Here is a 22,024-nt window from a genome sequence, read left to right on the forward strand (position 1 = left end):
AAATAAAATGCCTGGAGACAAGACGGGGTGCGTGGGGCTGATATAACTTATATATCATTTCAGTGGTTGTAGTACAGCTACATTCACTAAAAGTACTAATCAGAAATGATCTGATGCCAATCGTTTTTATGCATAAAAAACTAACATGACTGTGATATCGTTGTGAAGCCTGAAAACACATTTAATTTACCTTAAATTATTTCTCAAACAAGTGAAGAAAGTTGGTGTAAAGGGCAGATTTTAAACTTTTGATTCACTCTACATTTGTGTGGAGATATTTCATTATGATTTAAACGTGATGATTTAGATTTGAGGACGTGTGCAGAGTTGGTTTGCGTAAGAAAAGTATCCTTTACATCTTTACACATTTCTTCACTGAAATGAACAGAGAAATGTCAGAAGTGCTGACCTGACTCTGTGAAAAGAGAATGTAAATCCAATGCAGTTTATTACTCTGTAATTACTATGTCATTAATTATGTAACAAAATTAATAGTATTTCAGAAAATAACACTTAATTTCTATATGACAGTAGTGCCTCAAACCTATTGTGAAATTGTAAACAATTGAACTAGTATACACTGTAAAAAGTAGAAACCAGGCAGAAGTTGTTTTGAAGTGTTCCTGAAGGTAGTCATTGTAAAATCTGTGCTGTTGTTCATTCAGCCAAACACTTTGGGAGCATTGTCTCATTCAGAGTATTTACCTGAGTTAAATAAAACCAGGCAAGTTGCTTGAAGTCATTTTTTAGCTTGTTTGTCTATTTGACCTGCGTAGAATGAGGTGGAGAGGCTGGAGAATAATGGCTTTTCCATTACAGTTGCATAAATCTCAAAGACCTCATTATGCTGTCCTTTGCCGGTGCCAGAAATCTAGACTTCACAGAGTTTAAGTGCAGCCCAGTCCTGCCAGCATGGAACAATGACACGTCTGTATTTAGCTGCTCAATAAACAAGAACAAGCCTGTGCACACTTTCTATGTTTCTATTATGCTCCAATAGCACATCTGAACTTTAGCCTGATTGTGAGCGTAGGATAACCTCTCCTGTGGCCTCAAAGAACCCCCCCCACCCCCCTCCCCATGCTTAGATGCTGCTCTGAGGGCATAGTCATATTTGGATGCTGTCCTGGTTCTAGTTGTTGTTGGAACACGCAGGTCATTTCCGTGAGGGCCAGTCTAGTCCTGCAGATGGAGGGGGGAATTGTGGATTGAGGCATCGGGAGTGGGGAAAAACAAGAAACCACGAAAAGCTGAGAAAGTCTGGAAGAAGTGTGCTTTGCTTTAGTTCAGGGCACATACTTTGTGTACACTGACAGACATCGGAGCGGAGGTAGTGGCTAACGGAATGGCTGTGTCGGTGAACTTGGAAAGTTTGTGGCCAGTCTGGTGAACTGTGAACGCATGGTGGGTCAAAAACGAGCAGAGGAAAGAGAAACAATTATTTGCTTACGAAAGAGGAACAACCACAGCAACCAACAGCCAGACTCAGGGAGAGTGAGTTTTGACCTTTTTTTTTGAAGGTGATGATGCAATCATTGGGAAGCGGCCTGTGCTCTGGGGGCGGAAGCATCTCGATAGACGTTCTCTAGCTTTCTTCAATGATGTCCCTGTTTGTGTTGTCCTAGTGCACGCCATGCTTTTTAAGTTCTCTAAAGAATGTCACACATCTCGTCGGGTGATGTCATGGCCCTGTGGAATGTGATGTGGAAGTACTGCATCTCAGTCAGAACCCGAAGGTAGGAGATGCCGGCCTGTTTCGCTTTTTGTGGATGCTGTTTGTAGACTTTTTGAAGTCTGAAAGTCTTTGTGTGAGTTATGCTTATAAAGTATGTAAAACATGAACAATGGCAAGGCTGTAAGCCATTCTCTTGCAGAATAGCTGATTTCTTTTTGCGGTTGGGTTACTGATTCTTCTTTGTGACTGTGGACATCCTGCAATGTTTTATTTTTCATAACCGTGTACTACGCTGTATTTGTATTTCTGTAATATATCTGTGTGCTGCACATTTACGTTCTTTTCTGAAACTTTCGAAGTGAGTTCCAATGAGTGCTTAAATTATGTCCTCCTTAACACATTGAAAGCACGGTGCCAGTCCTGACCATATGAAACTAGGAATGCTGCGAATAGGGATGGACGAGTCCTCTTTCATAATACTTTAAAAGCGTCCCCAAATATTACAGTGGTATACAGTATTACCTGGGTGTGGGGGGTGTAGTAACTGCTGTGAAAGAATTCCTGACATTTTTTGCCATCCTGCATCATTTTAAGATAGAAAAAAAAGAAGAGGAGCTGGTTAGCATTAGCTTAGCTATACGGTATGAAAACCAGGGCATGTTCTACTCTGCCTGTGTCACAGCAACTGTACACAGGGATTAGAATCTCCAAACGCGCAATTTGGGCTATAAACATCCAAGTTAAATGTGGTTTCAGCTGCTGAGTGATGTGATTTCCAAAATGGAAGGCAGCCCAGTGTCACTGTTTCTTTGCTGTATGAGGAGTAATAGAGATCTTATTTGCACTTGAAAATGCAAAATTAAAATCTGTGCCTCGTCTCATGTGGAGATGCATCTCCAAAATCAATCAGACTCTACCTTGTTCTACCTTGACTTTTCCAAAGAGGAAAGTAGAGCAAAATAACAATATTTTTATCATGATAAATTGCATACCACAATATATCACAATATACTTATTTGAACTTATTGTGGATATCATCAGCACTTAAAAAAATCAGTTTTCAAGTGCTTGTTTGATTGAAAAGAGAGCATAAGTAGTCCTGTTTAATTTCACACACTACAGTACAGTGTGTGAAATGTTGTACAAGTAATGGGCTTTATAGTTTTTGATACGTGGCACTACTTTGTCTGCTCAAACTTATCAGATGTCAGAAAAAATAAACATTAAAACACATGGTGTATTGTGAAAAAGTTGCTGAATTATAGTGATGCTGTATTTGGCTATATTGGCCACCTCTGGTGGAATCATCGGGCAGTGTGCCTGTTTTGTGAGAAGCATAGGATATCTTTTTGACAGCTTTTTTTGTTTGTTTGTTTTTGCACTTCAAGTCACATCACATCATGTGACATCCAATGTGTATAGTTCTGATGCAAAAAGTGAGAGCTCCCACACCACCAATCAGTGACCCCCATAAAATGTATGGAATGCACTCAGACTTGGAATAGAAATTTGACACATCATTTTCAGAAGCAGAAAATGCTAAACTAACTTCTAAGAATGAACTTTGGAGGTGTGGAGAGGTGTGATTTTTTGCATATCTTCATAAATTCTCCTTTAAAGGCTTGCTCATGTTACTCATATGTTTCACAGTAAAATGTTCTGTTATCTTTGTTGCTAATTTCCAAAACCGCTGCAGCAACTTCAGCAGCTGTAAACTCATGGCACACCATTTCACATGTGTCTCCAATGTGGACTGAATAAAGAATGAAGGGTTTCTGGCGTGATGGGTAACTCCTTGGTGACCAGTGTCTGGTCAGTTTCACACAAAATGTAGATGAATTCACCAGTTCCACACTGTAGGAGGCAGATAATGTGTATCTTGGCCCCTCTTCATAGTCTCATAACTCTGAATATATGTGAGTCACACATGATATATATATATATATATATATGTGTGTGTGTGTGTGTGTGTGTGTGTGTGTGTGTGTGTGTGTGTGTGTGTGTGAGGGTGGACAATGTGGACAGAATGCTGACTGGCTACAGCTGCTAAAGGAGAATCTAACCCTGGCCACTTGTGATATTTTAAACATCTGGTATTTCTATATAAATTGTCATTGCTGTATTGATTTAAAATAAGTAATAATGTGGTGACACTGAGTAACAGAATCATGAACACCACAGAAAGTTTAGGTGCTTTTAGTAAGTTAAATTATCTCACAATATTTGCAGGTAATTTAGTTAGTTTTAAGCATATTTCTTACCATAATCTTAAAATATAGAGCTAATAAAATGTATCATTTGACTTATGGATTTCACTTAAAACAAATAAAAATATTTAAAATTAGTTCAATGTTGTAAAAGCTTAATAAGCCAAGATTTTTTTTTCAGCATATATGTTTTGTTTTCAACGTATATGGTATTTTATTTTTTTGTTTAGCGTGTATGGTATTTTTATTTTTTTGTTTAGCGTGTATGGTATTTTTATTTTTATTTTCAGTGTATATGTTTTTTTTTTTCAGCGTATATGGTCACTTTCAGTTCAACCATGCACCTATATTAGTTCCTTTAAAGGTGCAGCTGGACAATTTTCAGGTTATGAAACTGACATTTTTCAGTTATGTTATAAAACTGTACCAAAGCTTTTCCTGAGATGTCCTCTCTGGGGTCTTTCCAGAGGAACATGTAAGGCTGTTGTGAGAAAGCAAAAGCATTGTGGAGATTCATGGCTGCTGAAACACTTTTCCAGCCCTGGTTTACTGTGAAGGACCGTGGTGACACTGTAGAACCCAGGCAACCCGATCTGATCATATATCCGTCTGAGCAAGACGAGGGTGTAATTTATTTACAGCATGTGCATATACTCAGCTTTTGGCGCCCAGTGCTTTCCTCACTGACTCGACGCTCAAAAAGCACTTTTATTCTCCACAGCTCAATGCTGGCTTTCACACACTGACACCAGGCTCTCTCCTACCTGGCTTTCTGGGACTTCAGCTCCGCCACAGAAGCTGTGGCATGTTTGATTTCATGGCAAGCGAAACTTAGGAAGAGGCCTGGATCAGGCCAGACAGCTGCCTCTCTGGAACTGAGGCTAGCGCTTGTGTGAGTCTACAAAGGGAATATGTGTCTGCGTGACATATGAGGGACAAAGCAGATCAGCTCTGTCTGCTGCTGCTTCTTTCTCTCCAGACAGCTTGTCAGTGTTTCTACCAGCCCTCAACTGATCACAGAGTAGAACACGAGCTTTTGTAAATTTTAAATCCATTGTGTCGCATGTTACAACATACTAAACTGGACGAAGTGGAAATGCAAAGCTGAAACTACACAGACGGAGAAGTGATTCTACTTTGGTGAGTATTGTGTTCTACTTTCTGGACAAATAAAGATGCCAAACATGTTTCTTAGACATGAAGCCATAGAATATCTACTTTCGGTTCCCCTAGGAATATTTAAATACATGGTTCTTTAGAGACACATTTTTGGAATGAGATGAATGATTGAGAACCTCTTTAAAGTTTAAAGAACATCTTGAAGAATTCCTCCTTTTGTAAGAGTGTAGTGGTGATTTACTGGAGTACAAACAGAGCCCAGGTTGCACTGCATGACTTTTACCCCGATTTTAGCCCCAGCTGAGTCTGTGCTAGTTGACTCTAGTCTGCAGATTTTTGAGTCAGTCTGAGTCGACAGTTGGAGAGAGAGTCGAGTAGTGTGTGAGGGGTGCAGACTCAGATTTTTGGCCCTTGATCGCATTTTAGAGCAGTGAAGAGTTTATCAAACATGTTTGATTATTTAGACCCAATTTTGAGTGCAATCTAGTGTAAACTGGTCAACGACTCAATCAAAGCCATTGAAAACTCAGAGCATAAAAGAAGAAAATACAGCAAGTAAACAAAGAAAAATGCTGAAATGTCTCCCACATGTAGTAAGCACAATCAAGTTTGTGTGTTTATTTAAAACTCTAAAAAAATTCCACACTGATCACATTTTTATATCCATGAGCCTTACTTTAACATCTGTATCTGCAGCTTCTTTACTCTGTCAGTGCAAAAGGCAGAGAAAACAGCAGCAGCAGCTCCATGTTTGTTTATTTGCATCTTCTAGTAATGGTAGGACATTATTTACACATCTTTCTGTGAACTGCATAAGGCACGGGTGTGTTAACGATTTAATAATATTAATAATAATAATAGTTCATTAATGTAATGAAATAAAGATGAAAATTGGAATATGTAGAATATGGGCTTTTTACTTCTACAGTCAGACCTATCAGATGATGTTAATGTTTCCAGTGGTTCATAATCAACATCACCTTGAGCATATGAGCATGAGTTGGATCTGTCTGAATAATTCACCTGAAACCCAGCTAGACTCTTTTTCTAATCGAAACAGTCTAGTTTGTTTTAGTTGTGATGTCACAACCATGAGCACATTGATATACCACATCTGCTTGTTTCTTTCTTAAAGGTAAAAAGAGGCTGGAAAACAGTCATAACTGTTTTTGGTATTCAAAGCACCAGAAGTGGCCTTGGAAAAAATACAAGAAAAGAGTAAGGTGTAGGCCCTTTAAGCCTACAGTGTTTTGTATAGAAAGGTACACAGATTCTGACATCCTCACTGAAACTGCAAGTAGAATGTGAGATTGCAGGTGTTTTGGTTGCTCCTGGCTGTGTGAACCCCCCACCATTATGCCACAAATTATGCCACCGCAATGCTGCCTCCAGAGACGGTCTTCTGTTTCCCTTTACCTTTCCCATTACTAATCATCACATAGCACCTATTTGGAGGTTTTTGACTTGGAGTCTCCTCTCTCTGTATGTCTCTTTCCCTGTTTATCTCTTATCTCTCACTCACTGTGTTATTTCTCTGTCTCCTCTATCTATAGTAACTCTCCCATATCTCTCTCTCTCTCTCTCTCTCTCTCTGTAGCGTGCCTTGTGCCGCGTGTGTGCCCAGACTGCATTGACTTACATAACAGCATGTGAGCTGAGCTGAGGGGGCGGGGCACAGGGGGTGGAGCCTGACCGATGAGCTCATGTTGCTGCAGTGCAGTGAGTGTGTGTGTGTGTGTGTGTGTGTGTGTGTGTGTGTGTGTGTGTGTGTGTGTGTGTGTGTGTGTGTTTGCCTTTGCATTCCGTTCTCCTAAAATCAGGATTCTTCCAGTTGAATCCTCTTCCTGGCATGGGCCTGCGGTCGTCTGTAGTGTGCTCCCTCTAGTGCACTATTTGGAATATGATAAGAAAACACCAACTCCGCCGTGTATGTGGAGGCACTCTTACAGGGCGAGATCTGAGATGAAACAGAGGCTGAGGTTAAAGTACAGAATCTCAGCTTTAATTTGTGGGTATTTATAGACTGAGCCTGTAAGAATGACAAACCTTTTTCATACGTGCTGAAAACAGGAATGCATTTAATTTGATCGTTTCCACATTAGCACAGTTACAACATTCAGTTTACTTACTTTTCATAATGGTTGTGTTGTTGTAGACTTTATTTGCACATTTGCAAGTAAATTCAGTGCATCACTGTGTAGTCCACAGTTTTGGGGACCATAAGCAGTTGGATGGTCAGCTGTTTGATTGTTTCTTGGCCAGCTGTGTGTCTTTGCATCATTAGTCCATGCATGAGATTTTAACATGGCTAAAAATCACACTGCAATCACATTAAACATTATAGACCAAGGCCCAATCCTGCTTCACCCCTCGCTCCTACCACTTAGCTTTTAGCACTCTGTTTTATGCGTTCACGCCTAGTGGTAGGGTGTCCCAATTTTGTAGAGATAGAGGAGTAGGATGAAGTGTTAGGGCTACATGACCCTACAAACACAGGTTTTTCAGAGGCACACTCCAAACTAAGAAGAGTGTTATTAGGAAAAACTGGAAAGATGGCTGCACAAGCGTCCAAAGAAGCTCATAAATGTAATGTTAAGTATTTTCTGTTAAAAAAATACTATAGCCATTGTTTTAACTTAGTTTAATGTCTTTTCTATGTATGATGGTCCTTTTCCTCCTAATAAGCATAAATAATTTATGGACTTTTCTCAGGGGCTGTTACGCACCCATAGCTTTCTGTTACACACTCATCACTTAAACTGCTTCATAAGCTCATTCTAATTGCACTACTGTTTATAATTGCGCTATTTATACCCACAGGCCTTAATCTGTATGTGCCTTCTGTCACTTTATTGTTAATTTTAAAGACCTTCTTATATTTATATTTTTGTATTGTTCTGTTTTTCTACAATTAGTGTTTAGTGTTTTTTTAGTGTCTATTTAAATTCAAATATTTCCTGTTTACCGTCTATTTAACGTTATCACTACACCATGGGGTCTGAGAGTAACGCAGTTTCAATACTCCAATACTATGTCCTGTACGTATTGTACTATTGACAATAAAGCTGACTTGACTTGACTTGAAAAATTGCTGGTAGCTTGCTGATGTGTCCGTAGCTAGCTAGCTAAATTACTCCTTCCAATAGTATTGAAGCCTGAAGCACCAGAATGTAACTGCTGCTTCGTTTAAGGTGGTGTAGGAAAATTTGAACAAGAAGCTGGTGGATACCTGAGCCAGATTTGAGCTTCATATCACTCAAGTATTATGGGTGGGCGATAATAAATAATTGTCCCCTCTTTGAAGGTGCATGAAGTCCTAAATGTAACTAAAGCCCAGCAGTGAGGTTATTGAACTTCACCCTCCTCTGCTGTTACTGCAGACTGGCAGGGTCACCTACAGAGCAGCGCTAGTAGCCGCTAATAATGTTCTTTTTATTTGAATGTTGTCCCATTTCATAGGGGAAGATTTCAACCACTACACATTGTAACTCAGTTCCAAGGAGCAAGGTGACACTTGAAAACAAGGGGTAGGGGTCAAATTAAGAAATGGGATCGGGTCTAAATCAGTCACACAGAGCTAAAACACCAGGGTCTGTTTTTTTTACCTAGATTAACCCTAAACTGAGACTAAAATAACTTTTTAGTGGCGAATTACCATTGATGGTGCCAGTGTTGGGGATAATGTGTTGAATTTAATGACTTTCTTCCTGTGACAATGAAGTGTAATGCATCACAGTTTCAATTCTAGTAATTACATTACACTTACTGACCTAATCATTTAGATAAGTGGTGTCAACACAGTAAAATATTAACAGCAATCATAACACTTAAAGCGTTTCCTTTTTTGACGTCATGAACTATTCGTAATTACACAAAACAGAAGTTAGCTTACTGTTCACCAGCTTCTTATTCAACTTTACCGTTCCACCTTAAATGGTGCAACAGTTATCTCTCTGAATGGCCAGGACCAATTGGTGGGTCCAAAGTTTTACTACACTCTTCTATAACCTAAAATAACAAAGCCAGTTTGCATCATAGCTCATGTAGTTACTGAATAATAAGCTTTAGTATGTAATACTCCTGAGTTTTTAAGGGGTTAAATTCTGGCACCTACAGATTGCAGTGAAAATGAGAGTTAAATCCATGAACACCGAAGACAAGTTTTTTGAAGCCACCAAAGACAAGTGTTTTGTGACTGTATATTAATGTGAACGTGTAAAAAGTTTAGTGTACTGTGAAGGAGGTGAAATAATGTCTGTGATTAAATATTTAGTCTGTGCAGCACTAGTTTCAGCAGGATGGGGAGTGAGATGTGCAGGTGAAGAGAGTAAAGGAGAGAGAATGGTAATGCAGGAGGTCGAACTCGTGTGGAAAGCTGGCAAGCAGGGACACCCAATCGAGGTAGTTTGTGCAAGATCATCAGACTGAACATGATGGGCAGTTGCTCAGCTCAGCAAACAAGCACCCGGACACTTAGTTCTGTTTGGGGTGACTGGACACTAAACATAGTGTCCAGGCTATTGCACAATAGAGTGCAAGCAGTGACTTCAGCAGGCCTAGCTTTAGGCACCTAAATCATCGAGCAAGTGGACCACAGCTTTTGTTCGAGGTGGAGCAATACACACACATTTGCTCCCCGCTGTTTATCTGAATGAAAATTTGTGGAATAACTGTAAGCACAAGATTACACACATTTGTAGTTGTGTTTTTCAGCCTCCTGTAAAACAGAAACAGGACTGTAGCGCAAGAGAATCAGTTAAAATGCTGTTTTGATTAGATATTTAAGCAAGAACTAGGCACACCACAATGCAGGAAAGTTTAGTAATTTGGAAGCGCCCCCCCCCCCCCCCAAACCTATTGTCTGTTTCTGGCAGTTTCTTGGGCCTCATTCCTTAAGAAGAAATTTCCCACTTACACAGTTTTCACAAAGACTCTGACATTCACCAGAGTTTTCTTATTCAGGATTTGTTCTTAGGTAAGAACAGAATCTACACACACTCACGATCACAAAGGTACAAACAATTCTGTGAATTAAGAATATTAATAAATAGTAAGGCTTTTTCTTAGGAGCTTTCACAAGAACACATATAAGAAGAAACTTAGGAAGATATTAGTGAATGAGGACCATTGACTTCTGAAGATTTTGATTGTGTCAAAATAATGGCTTACTTTTTAAAGATTTTGACTGATTATATTGAAATATCTTGAGATTTTGATGAATAATGTCTTGTTTTCTTATGACATTGACGGATTATCTTGAAATTTTCTTATTTCTTGAAATTTGCTTATTTTCTTGAGCTTTTGATTAAGTTGAATGAATACCTTATTTTCTTGGGAATTTGACTGATTATGTGAAAATAATGTCTAATTTTCTCAAGATTTTAAGTGTTTATGTCAAAATAGTGGCTTATTTTCTCTGTATTTTGACTAATTATGTCAAAATAACATCTTCAAAATGTCTTGTTTGCAACAGAAAATGTCCCTAATGTTATACGCTATAAATGTGGCATTGGTCTTATTTACACCCCTATATCATAAAGCACATGCATGCACAAATGGCTAAAACTGGCCATAAACACATTTTCCCGTCAGTTAACACTCTCATTTGAGCCTGGCAATTACTGCCTTATGAAAAAGAGACAAAGAAGAGCCAGAAGGTGATAGAAAGGAGATGTCAGTTCCCCTCCACTCCACCGTCAACAAACCTGAGTGAGTGTGTGAGAGCAGCGGGACAACCTCACACACATCCAAGTCTGCCATCATTTTTAAAGCGTTTTTAGAATGTTACATTAAAATCTCTTGAGAAACGACTTCATAGCTTGGCTTGGACTTGAGCTTTACAGACCCTTGTCATATGCACACACAACACACACTCACACACATACATAGATGCTGCATGTGTGTATTTATGGAGTGTGCGCTAGGGGCTGCAGTAGATTGCCTTCATTTACTGAAACAGAGAGGAAGTTAAGTGCTCAATAAATCACTGAAAGCCTCGGGCTGAAGGGAGTCTACTGGATGATCACTGCCGATTATTCTTCTGAAGGAGCTGATAATTGATGCCACAGTTATAGAGGATGTTAAGAACTTCACCCTCCAGTCTGTTGAGGCCACTTTATCTCCAGCTATGCTTACTTTATGGTCCATTGCTGTGTTCCTTCTAGCCTGAAACACAGCATTGTTGCTTTGTGGATTTTCGCAAAGACCAGCCATCCATGTTTCTCTTTAATTACGCTTAATTATTAATGAGCTGTAAGAAATTACAGTCTAGCCTCAGACATCGACACTGCTGTTTGAAAACAATCATTACAGTGTAGTTTACTCTTAACTCTTAATCTGCGACCCATATAAGCTGTGCATGCGTGTATTTGTGTATGTGTGTGTTTACTTTTGCATGCATGCATATGAGGACATGTAAAACACAAAGCTAAGCCAAGCCATATTATGATTTCTCAGCAGATTTCAATTTAATTTGATTCTGACTCCTAGCGACCGTACGGATGGTGTTTCCCCTTAATGTCCTGTCTTCTGTTGAGGTCTTTAAGCTTCTTAATGGCTTGGTCCGTTTTGTTGATGCTCATCTTCTGCCTCTTTTACCTTCAAATGTTCCAAGCATTATTGCTCTTTCCAGTGAATATGTTCTTCTTATAATTAATCTTAATCAGTTTATATCAGGAACCTGTTGGGCATGTGAGTGTAACACTAAAACTTTTTTGGAACTTAATAATGTTAACCAAAGTTAATATCTAGCACTTTGGAGTAAAGAATTACCTAATAATTGTTTGCTTCTTTATTATGGATTCATTTGGCTTAGCTCCAGCTATTATAGATCATTTTAGTAGATGCACTGGGTAGCAAAGTAAACACAAGCAAAGGAAGAGAACTCTCAAAGGAAGAGAACTTTCTCTTGTCTGCATGCTTTGCGTTGGTGTCAGTGATCAAACCGGCACTGGCTGTGGCTAAGTCTTCCTTGCTCCACACACAGACGCTATAATGAGCTCCCTCGAGTGGCAGTGGGACTGAAGTTCCTCACAGAGTAGAATCCCACCAACACCCAGGATTAAACCCACCCATTAGCACTGCATTCATTTCTGCACAATGTATTGCTTGTTAAACATTGTCACAGTTCTGTTAATGCTGTAAAAGCCTGAATTATCACATCCTTCACCATTTTTCAGCCTAATCTTGCGCTTTCATATTTGTGTAATTCAGTCATTGAGATGTGAACAAAGTCATGATGTGAAATGATCAGTTCTAGAGAAACTTACTGACTCTGATTTCCTTACAATGGTGGTAATAGGAATGCAAATATGGCCATTTATTTACTATCCAAAACCACCAAGTGTCTTTTGTGTATCATAATGATAATGGTAAAATAGCAGTGAATAAATTTTCCTCCGAGACGTGTGAAGCACCACCTCATCTCTTCAAACTGCAGCTAATGCAACATCATTGGACAGCCAAACATGCTCAGAGGAAAGTGTCAACCGCCAGTTCTGTTACATCAGCTAGCAGATGCACTGGCTTGCATCATTCTGGGTGATCATGGTCCATCCTACCCACCCAAAAAGAGTGTGGCCAATTTTGCTGTCTTGGACTCCCGTTCACGGATGGCTGTGGCATCACCAGGGATCAAGTGATCCCCTAATGATGGGGTCAGTGCTTAGACGGTTGCACACTTGGGAGCCCCTTATACACGTTTTGAGTTCAAGTACAGGGAAATTACGGACAGTAGGTACAGACTGTGCACCACAGTTGCAGGCTGAAAAATGCAGGAATATTTTTTTATAATGGAAAAAACTTATGCCAGATTTTTTGCTTTAACCAACCGTTTTAATTTTTTTTCCAATCCCTTCTGTGAGCATCATGATAAGATCTTATGTACTGCACATGACTTTAAGTAGGAGTTTTCAATAATTACGGCTTTTACAAGATCTAATGTTAAAGGAATACTCATCCTAATCTCTGCTGTATCTGTAACATGTAATCAGTTACCACTGGCAATAACTTGAAGTTAGAAAACTTGTTGGCTCAGTAAGTTTTCTCATAGTTATAATAGTGTTGTAGCATTTTTTTTTGAGCCATTGTGTTTTGTGTTCTGTAACTGTGTTTAGGTAAACAGGTGAAAATGACTGTCTGTGGTAACTAGCCATAACAGCCAATAGAGATTAGCTTTAAAACCGATAGAATATTCCTCTAATCTACTGTGCTTGTTTGCATAGGCCTAGTACTGTAGCTGGAAGAACCGCTTTCATTTACTGTGTTGTTAGAGTACTTGTGTACATGATGAAGATTGCACCATGATTGCCACTCATTTCATGCTTGTCTGTAGGCTTGCTCAGGCTTACACCACCACATCTCTCCGTTTAGCATCATCTAAGAGCATTAAAAGCTCTTTGTGGCTGGAGATGGCAGCACTTCAGTCGTACACTATCTGTGATCTTCTTGCTCCCTCTAGAGGTCAGAAAACCGTTCTCAAAATGGCCACTCTGCCAGTCTAAACACGCTGGTCCATTTTGTAGAAACCCTCTCCTCGGCTGTGGAGGTGTCACATTAGAGCTTTTTTTTCTGCTGTGCTGATGCGTCCGTGCTCTCTCTCCTGGAGATGTTATGTCAGTCGTGTGAGGACAGTTGCAGCCAGATGTGAAGCTCATGAATGATTCAGTGTGAGTCAGGGGGACAAGCGGACTGGGGTTCGCTAGGCTGCTTCAGCGTGCTCTTTCACACTGACGGAGGGCCACCAGCCTCCAGCCAAGTCAGGATCACACCTCCACATAAGCATCTGGGTCTGACAGCAGGAGAGCAAATGCTCAGAGATGGAGGGAGAAGTGTGAAAAAACTACAGATTCCTTTCAAAACTCTACGCGCATACATATTGATGCCGTCATTTGGACTTGGGAAGTAAAAGTACACACATATTGGGAAAAGCATTCAGAATCCAAAAATGCAATATCTGTATTCAGTCCATGTTACATTTTGTAAAGGCAGTGCTCAGAATGCAGCTACTTTTTGAAATTTTAGGTAAATACATTCAGAATACTGACCCACTAAATTTAAAAGAAACATCAATACTTGTTAATCAAGGCCCAGTCCCATTTCTTATTTTGACCCCTACCCCTTGTTTTAGCGGTTTAAATGTTCCTCTATGAAATTGGACTCGAATAAAGAGAACAGTACTTTATTAACAGGCTACTAGCAGTGCTAGGGATTCATTTGCCTTCAAAGTGGGGGGGATACAACAACTATTTATTGTCATCCACCTCTACTTCTTCAGTGATATGAAGCTATTCGCCAGCTTCTCATTCGAATTTTCCTGTTCCACCTTAAATGTTCTGCAGCAGTTCTGATGCAAGAATTGGGAAAATTTTGCCAGCTAGACATCAGCAAACTACTAGCAAATTTTATGCATGTTATTAATGAAAAGGACCATAATACATTGAAACAACATTGTGGTCCTAACACTTTGCCCTACCCTTTATATTGACTAAAATCTGGACATCCTAAGTGTGAACACACAAAACAGAGGGGTAAGGGCTAAGTGGTAGAGGTGAGGGGTAAAATGGTTTGCTGTTTGGTTTTATGCATGTTGGAAGACTTTTATGTGATTTTATATGTGTAACCTAATTTTTTTTACCCCAAAGAAACAGGAAATGAGCTTAGACAACAGTGGAGACAACAATGGAGTGCTTTGCTTATTTAATTCTTAATTAAAAATCATATCATTGTAGGAATGGTTAAAATGAGTTGAAAGAGTTGTTTTCAAAAATGTCAGTCTTTTAATGACACTCAAAATGTGTGTAATTTTGAGAATAAAAGGTGTCTTTTATAAAACAGAACTATTCAAGTCATTTTTATCACATATATATGATACATATATATATATATATATATATATATATATATATATATATACACACACACACACATCCTGGACAGGCCACCAGGCCATCGCAGGGCAAACAGACAGACAGAAACACATTCAAGGGTCAATTGTGCAATTGGCCTGACTGCATGTCTTTGGACTGTGGGATCAAACCAGAGTACCCAGAAGAAACCCACACTGACACAGAAGGAAACATGCAAACTCCACACAGAAAGGACCCTGATCACCAACCTGGGAATCAAACCCAGACCGTTCATGCTATGAAGTGACGAAATTGAAGAAAATCCAAAATTATAATAAACTAAATTTAAAGATACTATCTAGCTATCTATTTCAGAGACACTGTAGTTGAAAGAGTATCAGTAGCATATATGCAGTATTCCTTAAGCAGAAACTCCAGCATCCAGCCTGCTGTTTGTCCCCCTTTCACTCCTCATAACAGTCAGACTGTTATTCTTGCTGAGCCTTTTCTCAGTTTGAGCTGTGATGTGTGTTTGATGTGTTCACATGCATCTCGGCTGGTGTAAAGCCAGATGTTTTCAACGTACAGCTCTCGGTGTGCTTGTCCACTCCTGCTGAGTTCTGCTCAACACAGAGCTCCGCTACAGGCCAGAGTTAACATGATATGGACCCATCTGCTGAGACATGCCGAAAGCTCACAGTATAGTGGGGGGGGGTTAGCTGTGTGCTTTGGCTGTGTAAATAAGCTTTAATTCACTTTACTCTGGCCCTGTTAATGGCCCCTCTGCTCTCCCCCTGCAGAGATTTCTGGCCTCTTCTTAGTCTCTGTATGTTCTCAGATAATTGGCTGCCATAGAGAGAGAGGGAGGGAAGGTAATAGATGAGCTGGGCTGTGGTTCAGTGTGTAGTTGTTTAAATCTTCGTTCGGAGGCTTCTGTTGTTCCTGGATTAGTGTAACTTGTAGTAGTGTTCTTCATGGTTTAGGATGCTCACTTCTGTTTCAAATTTAAAGCTGAAAATACTCCTTAAAAATATAGTTTAATTTCTGCTGCATTGAGACCTTTTAGACTATTATGACTGTTAGAGCAAGGCCATTAGTTCAGGCTGTAAATGTCAAAATATAGTCATAATGTGAGAAACAATACCTCTATAATATTGCTAATTTGTGCTGTTATCTTTCTAATAATATGCTAGCGCTAAGCTAACACAGATGTACACAAACATGTTTTGGCTGATAGAAACATGTGTTAAATACAGAAACTTGAAACTTGTAAAAGACATTTTGTGTGTTTTATTTGAAATGTATAATAAAGCAATAAGTAATGCTGCGATTTTATTACAGGAGGTGCGTTTTTAGGCACAGCTCAAAGTGGAGTGCCTAAAACTCCCTTCCCTGTGATAAAATCATAGTAACGCAAAGCCTCAGTGACTTATTGCTTTTATAAAAGTCGCCAACATAAAATATGATAAATACACAATTTTTAAAGAAAATAATCTCAAGTAATTATTTGTAATAATTTGCCAAGCAAACATAGACCACTGAATGAGGAGAACGTTTGGTCACCCATTGCTGTATATTGCGGTCATTTCTTGATTGTTTTTAACTTTTTGTCATATAACAATGAACATGATAACACAGCACTGTTTAATGTAAAAAGTTTTATAAGTACTTTTTGGTCACCAGATTGCCATCGTGAGTCTTATTTAGCACCAATCCAACGGCGCCCTCTTCTCACGCTGGGGCTGAATCACAAATGGCTCCCTGCTCCCTACATAGTGCACTACATAGGAATTTAAATACTGGATTCTGCAGACCAACAGGGCAAATATATAGCTAAGAAATAGTCATTTGGGATTCAGACACATCCATACTCAACAAATAATGCACTTTTAGGCTTCTAAACTTCAATAGCTAGCATGCTATTTATTAAATAATGAGCCATAATCCATTCAAGTTTTTAGACTTTTATACTGCTGTTTTACAGTTAATCATGCTGTAAGTACTGTAATTCAAGCCTGTGACATTAATGATGGAGTTGTTTAGGCTGTTGGCTATCTTTTAGCCTGTTAGCTAGCTGACCAGCCTACTTCTAGCTAAGAAAATAAGTTGTCAGCCCCTCAGCTTAAAAAAAAACAGGTTCTTACTTCATCAGTGCTTCATTATTCCACTAACAGCACAAGGGTTTTTTCGTGCCATGGCGCAGTGATACATAATTCACTTATTGGGAGTTGGTCATAGGTGTGTGTACATTGTGGATTTTCTAGGGCTTCAAATGAGGCTCAGCCAATCAGATTTTAGGACCAGAAATCATTGTTTTATAGCAAGCATTAACAAGCTTATATCTAATATAAAAACTATATAATATAAATAATATAGCAAGCATATATTTTACCTTGTATCAGTTTATCAGGACTCTTTCAGTAGAGAGTTCTGGCATAGAGCTGCTACCAGTGCTTTACATTCCGAATAACTAACTGAAACCTAGTTAGACTCTAGCTTACATTCACAGCCAGTCAGAACTTCCAGAAGGCTTGGATTGTCATTTCTCAAAAAATTCCTACCCACTGTAAATCGGAATGTGATCTGTTGATTCTGCAAAATGAAAATGAACTAAAATTTGCAAAGACATATGTTTTAGTTTCCAGAAACCATTAGGCCTTCTCTAAAGGCCTAGCACGCCTTGAGGGCTTCACTCTGGTTGAGAAAAAGTGCATCTCATAGATAAAAATAGAAGGATTGCTCATCTTATATTGAAATTTGTCCATTTTTATTGATAACAGTAAGCAGTAAGCCATACAGCAGGCATGTCAAACGAGGGGACCTTCTGGGCGAAAGTGCTGTGGAGATCAGCGTTTACCCTCACCTAGGGCTCTGAGTTCGAGTCATGACGTTCTCGCTAATTAGCTGATAAGCTGACTGTGTGTCTTTAATGAGGCAGTATGCTGACGTCTGTAGTGTTAGAGGACTGGCACATGAAACATGTGCCATACAGTGTCCAAACTCACATAAGCACGTCTATTTGAGATTGAATAACAATCTGACACGTGTTGAAGGAAGTGTGGGACGATTTAGAGATGAAGTTGGAATGTATTGGTTATATAACACCAGCTCTAGGAATGTGCTGTCCTTGAGATTGTGAATTAAAGGGATGTGAGGGATCAGCAGTTTCCTCTGTGTTTTTCTACAGCTGCTAACAGCTTGGGCCAGTGCACTATTGAGTTAAAAGAACCAGAGAACATCCCTCGTTCATGGAAAGGAAGCTGAGTGGACAGAAGGTGGACAGGCAGGAAAGACAAAGAGGAGCAGAATTTCCTGCAAAAGTGTTTTCTGATTCTGGTTGTGACTGCTGCTGCGCACTCAGAGTGTCAACCCCATTCGCTTTCATGTGAAGTGGACTGATTTGTGTGGTTATAAGATGTGGTTTATTTTATTAGAGGGCGAGAGAGAGAGAGTGGCGGTAAGAGAGAGATACTGAGAGAATGAGAAATGGGAGAATGACAGGGATAAAGGGCAGAGAGGGGAGAGATGGACAGAGAGAGGGAGAGTTAGGAACAGTCCCATTTCATCCCTGGCCTTTAGCCCTCCATTTTGCATGTTCAAGCCTAGAGGTACGGTGTCTCGCTTTTGGTTGAGATGGAGGGGTATGTGTTAGGGCTGCATCACCCTGTAAACAGAGGTTTTTCAGAAGAGTGTTATGAGAAAAAAAAACAGCAAGATGGCTGTAAAAGCAACCAAAGAAACCCACAAATGATTCTTTCTGTTAAAAATTACGAAGCCATTGAATTATCTTAGTTTAAAGTCGTTTCAATGCATGAAAAATTGCTAATAGTATGCTAATGTTTTGGTAGCTAGCTAGCTAATTTTTCTGTTCCACCTTAAATAGTGCAGCAATTCTGACGCCTGAAGCACCAGAATGCAACTGCTGCTCCAGTGGAACTGGAAAATTCAGACAAGAAGCTGTTGAATTACATCAGCTTCATATCACCAAAGACTTAGGAGTAGGTGATAATAAATAATCCCCCATTCCCCGCCCCCTGTCTTTGAAGGCATATGGTTCCCTAAATGTAACTAATAAAAATGTAAAATGTGTTTGAGTGTTGTCCTATTTTGTAGAGAAGATTTCAACCGCTATCCCTTGTAATTCAGTTCCAAGGGGCAAGGTGAGACTTGAAAACAAGGGGTAGGGGTGAAAATAAGAATTTGGATTGAGTCGTAGAGTGAAGGGGAAAAAGAGAGAAAGAGACTTTAGTTATGTTTCCATTGACTTACTGGGCAAACTGCATGCAATCAACATGATATAAAAGTGTGTCAAATTTGTTTGCACTTTTTGCACTCTCATTTTCATCAAACTGACTGTTAACCATGTAATGAAGCCATTTCATGCGTAAAATGTCAGAACAATTTTGGTGTAGCGATAAAAAAAGCTGTGTTTGATGTAATTTCATGTTGCAAATTGAGCGCCTTTGGTTCAATTAAGTTTTTCTTAACCGACCAATAACAACATTTTATTTCGTTTTGTATTTGATTGTTATTATTTATTTAATTTGTTATGTGACAGATCACACTTCTCTGCCCTACAGAGCTGTTTGAGTTCTTTCCATTTGAAAAGGCTGTAGTTTTTTCTGGACATTTCTCTCTATAAGAGCTGAAAAGTGGCAGCACTGCTTTAAAAGCGCTCTCGTCTTGTCTTTGGTCCAGCTACGTCTTTCCACCATGCTGACTGGGTTTGTGTTTGCTGTAGGAGGCATGGTTGTGTGTGTGTGTGTGTGTGTGTGTGTGTGTGTGTGTGTGTGTGTGTGTGTGTGTGTGTGTGTGTGTGTGAGTTTGAGAGAGAGAGGGAGAGAGAGAGAGATTAATGAGCAGTGGAGAGTAATGAATTGTAGACTAAGGAAGAGGGTGAAATGAGATGAGGTTATTTTATAGCCCACACAGCCAATAGTCAATCTCATCTCCTCTTCAGTCCAGCTTCACTTCTCCACCGCATGAGTGAAATCTGACAGGACATTAAATTTAAGCGTAATGAAAGTTATTTGTCCTGAAAACCTTCTCAAGAAACAAACAAAAAAATTTGGCTACATTTATAACACATTACCAACAAGTTTCCACAGCCTACATCAACAAAATCCTTGAAGCATTAAAGTGTGCCAAAAAGCCTTTGGATGAAAGAGTGATGTTTTCTATGTTCTCCAGCAGCACTGCTGTGTCTGATCCACTCAGACCAGTGCAACACCCACTAACACACCACCACTACATGAATGTTACTGCAGTGCTGAGAATGATCCACCACCTAGATAATACCTGCTCTGTGAGAGTCCATGGGGTTCCTGACCACTAAAGAACAGGGTAAAAGGGGGCTAGAATGAGCGTCGAAACAAGGAGGTGGTCATAATGTAATGCCTGATGTGATATACACACACACTCACATATATACACACACACACACACACACACCTCATTTGAACAAACCAGCTGTCCTTTACATTGTGTAGAAAGTTCATCATAAATGGACCAATAGAAATGCTCTGAAACCGCTTGGAATAAAATTTCTTTACATTGACTTTTGTCAAGTGTTTGAGTGTTTTTTCTTCTTCTGTATTATTTTGTAAAGTTATTATTTTGGAGATACTTGTTTTCCTTTGGACAGTTACGATATATACATGCATTATATTAATCTTCCCTCAACTTAACATGTATTGTACAGCTTTCATAGCATAGGTCTCCTATATTGTCATGCAGTATAATTGATTTCATTTGATTTGTGTGTGTGTATGTGTGTGTGTGTGTGTGTGAGAGAGAGAGAGAGAGAGAGAGAGAGAGAGAGAGAGAGAGAGAGAGAGAGAGAAAAAGAGCGAGAGAGAGAAAGAGAAAGAGAGAGGGTCTCATTCACTGACATGGGTAATGTGCTGAGAGGTGAATCACTGAGGCTGTGGGTCACTTCGTTGTGAAACACTGTTCTCTTTTTCCTGTTGGTCGCTCTGCACCTCTGCTGGGTGATGGGGTGCTTCCCCTCCAGCTCATCTCTGTAGGCTCACCAATGTGGACAGGTAGGCAGATTTTATGCACGTGTATGTGTGGTTTGTACTGCAGGTGAGCTGATCTTGCCTCCACACTGGGGAGGCCATAGTGTGGGGGTTGAATTTTCATTTTAAAGCAGTCATTCAGTTTTCCATCTTACCTCAACGGTAGGTGATCAGTCAGGATATGTATTGTGTCCTATGTTTGCTTCTTTAGCACTGGAGCTACAAGGCTAGTGTAGCAGCTTATATAATGAGCGCTCTGGAAACTGCATGCCTAAATCATCACGCTTGTCTGAAGCTATATTGAGCCATTAAGTATCTCAAATAGACTTGCTCATGTACTTTCTGAAACTGTGTAGCATAGCATTCTCTATAAGACAAGTTGCAGCTGTGTTTTAGCCTGAATTTTGTTTGTATTTTTGTCAGAATTACTTTATTCCACTTTAGAAAATCCCATGGAGTTTGTCTTGGTGACTGCACACATGTATTAGATGTGGCTAAACAGAAGGGATATGCAAAAAAAAAAGTAGGACTGTAACTCATTTAAAAATAAATATTGAATTTCATAGCTTGCAGTTTGAGGTGACTAAGATTAGACAGAAGGCAGGAGTAACTAAACTGGCAGTTTCATATGGGAAACTGAAACACTGATCTTATATTTATAGAGTGAAGACCTTATGTTTAGTGCAAGATTTATAGAGTGAATTGTTTACATGCCGCCACATCCTGGAAAGGATCTTGAATTTGAATAATTGCTCAATAAACCAAATTTTGGGTCAAAATGTCCACATATTCAAATGGTTAAGATGTAATACAGAGTGGTTGATTGTGAAATGCACAGTGGTGGTGATAGGAACCAGACGTCTGAAGCATTAATGTCAATTAAACTTCCCTCACAGGAAAAAAAGTTATTATTTGCAATGCATATTACGGTCTGAGACATTGTTTTATGCAGGTTTTGAGAAAGTGTTGTGAGGCAAAATAGTCTCAAAAGTAAGTATATTTTTTTCAAACTTAACCCTCTTAACATTCTCAATGTGTAGGTTCGCTGGTGATTTTGGACAGTAAATAAAATGGCTGTATTTCTGTTGCTGATTTTGTGACCCCTGGTTCCTATCACCACCACTGTAATGGAATCAGAGTCTCTCTGCAATGAACCAT

The 22,024-nt window shown here is 39.4% G+C and overlaps 1 protein-coding gene across 5 annotated transcripts in view; it reads left to right on the plus strand.

Annotated features, from left to right (window-relative positions):
• The window catches only part of LOC108427785 (IQ motif and SEC7 domain-containing protein 1-like), a 192,281-nt gene that overhangs the window by 97,826 nt on the left and 72,431 nt on the right, over nucleotides 1–22,024 (plus strand). The window contains exon 1 of one of the 5 annotated variants that reach the window (XM_017698264.2): nucleotides 1,647–1,736. The exons of the other annotated variants lie outside the window; for them this stretch is intronic. Coding sequence (XP_017553753.1) covers nucleotides 1,657–1,736 — 80 coding nt within the window. The 5' untranslated portion in view covers nucleotides 1,647–1,656. Of the gene's footprint in view, nucleotides 1–1,646; nucleotides 1,737–22,024 lie in introns of those variants that run through there. 5 annotated transcript variants of the gene reach the window in all.

The sequence above is a fragment of the Pygocentrus nattereri genome, chromosome 9 (assembly GCF_015220715.1).
Source record: "Pygocentrus nattereri isolate fPygNat1 chromosome 9, fPygNat1.pri, whole genome shotgun sequence".
In the NCBI taxonomy this organism is placed as follows: Eukaryota; Metazoa; Chordata; class Actinopteri; order Characiformes; family Serrasalmidae; genus Pygocentrus; species Pygocentrus nattereri.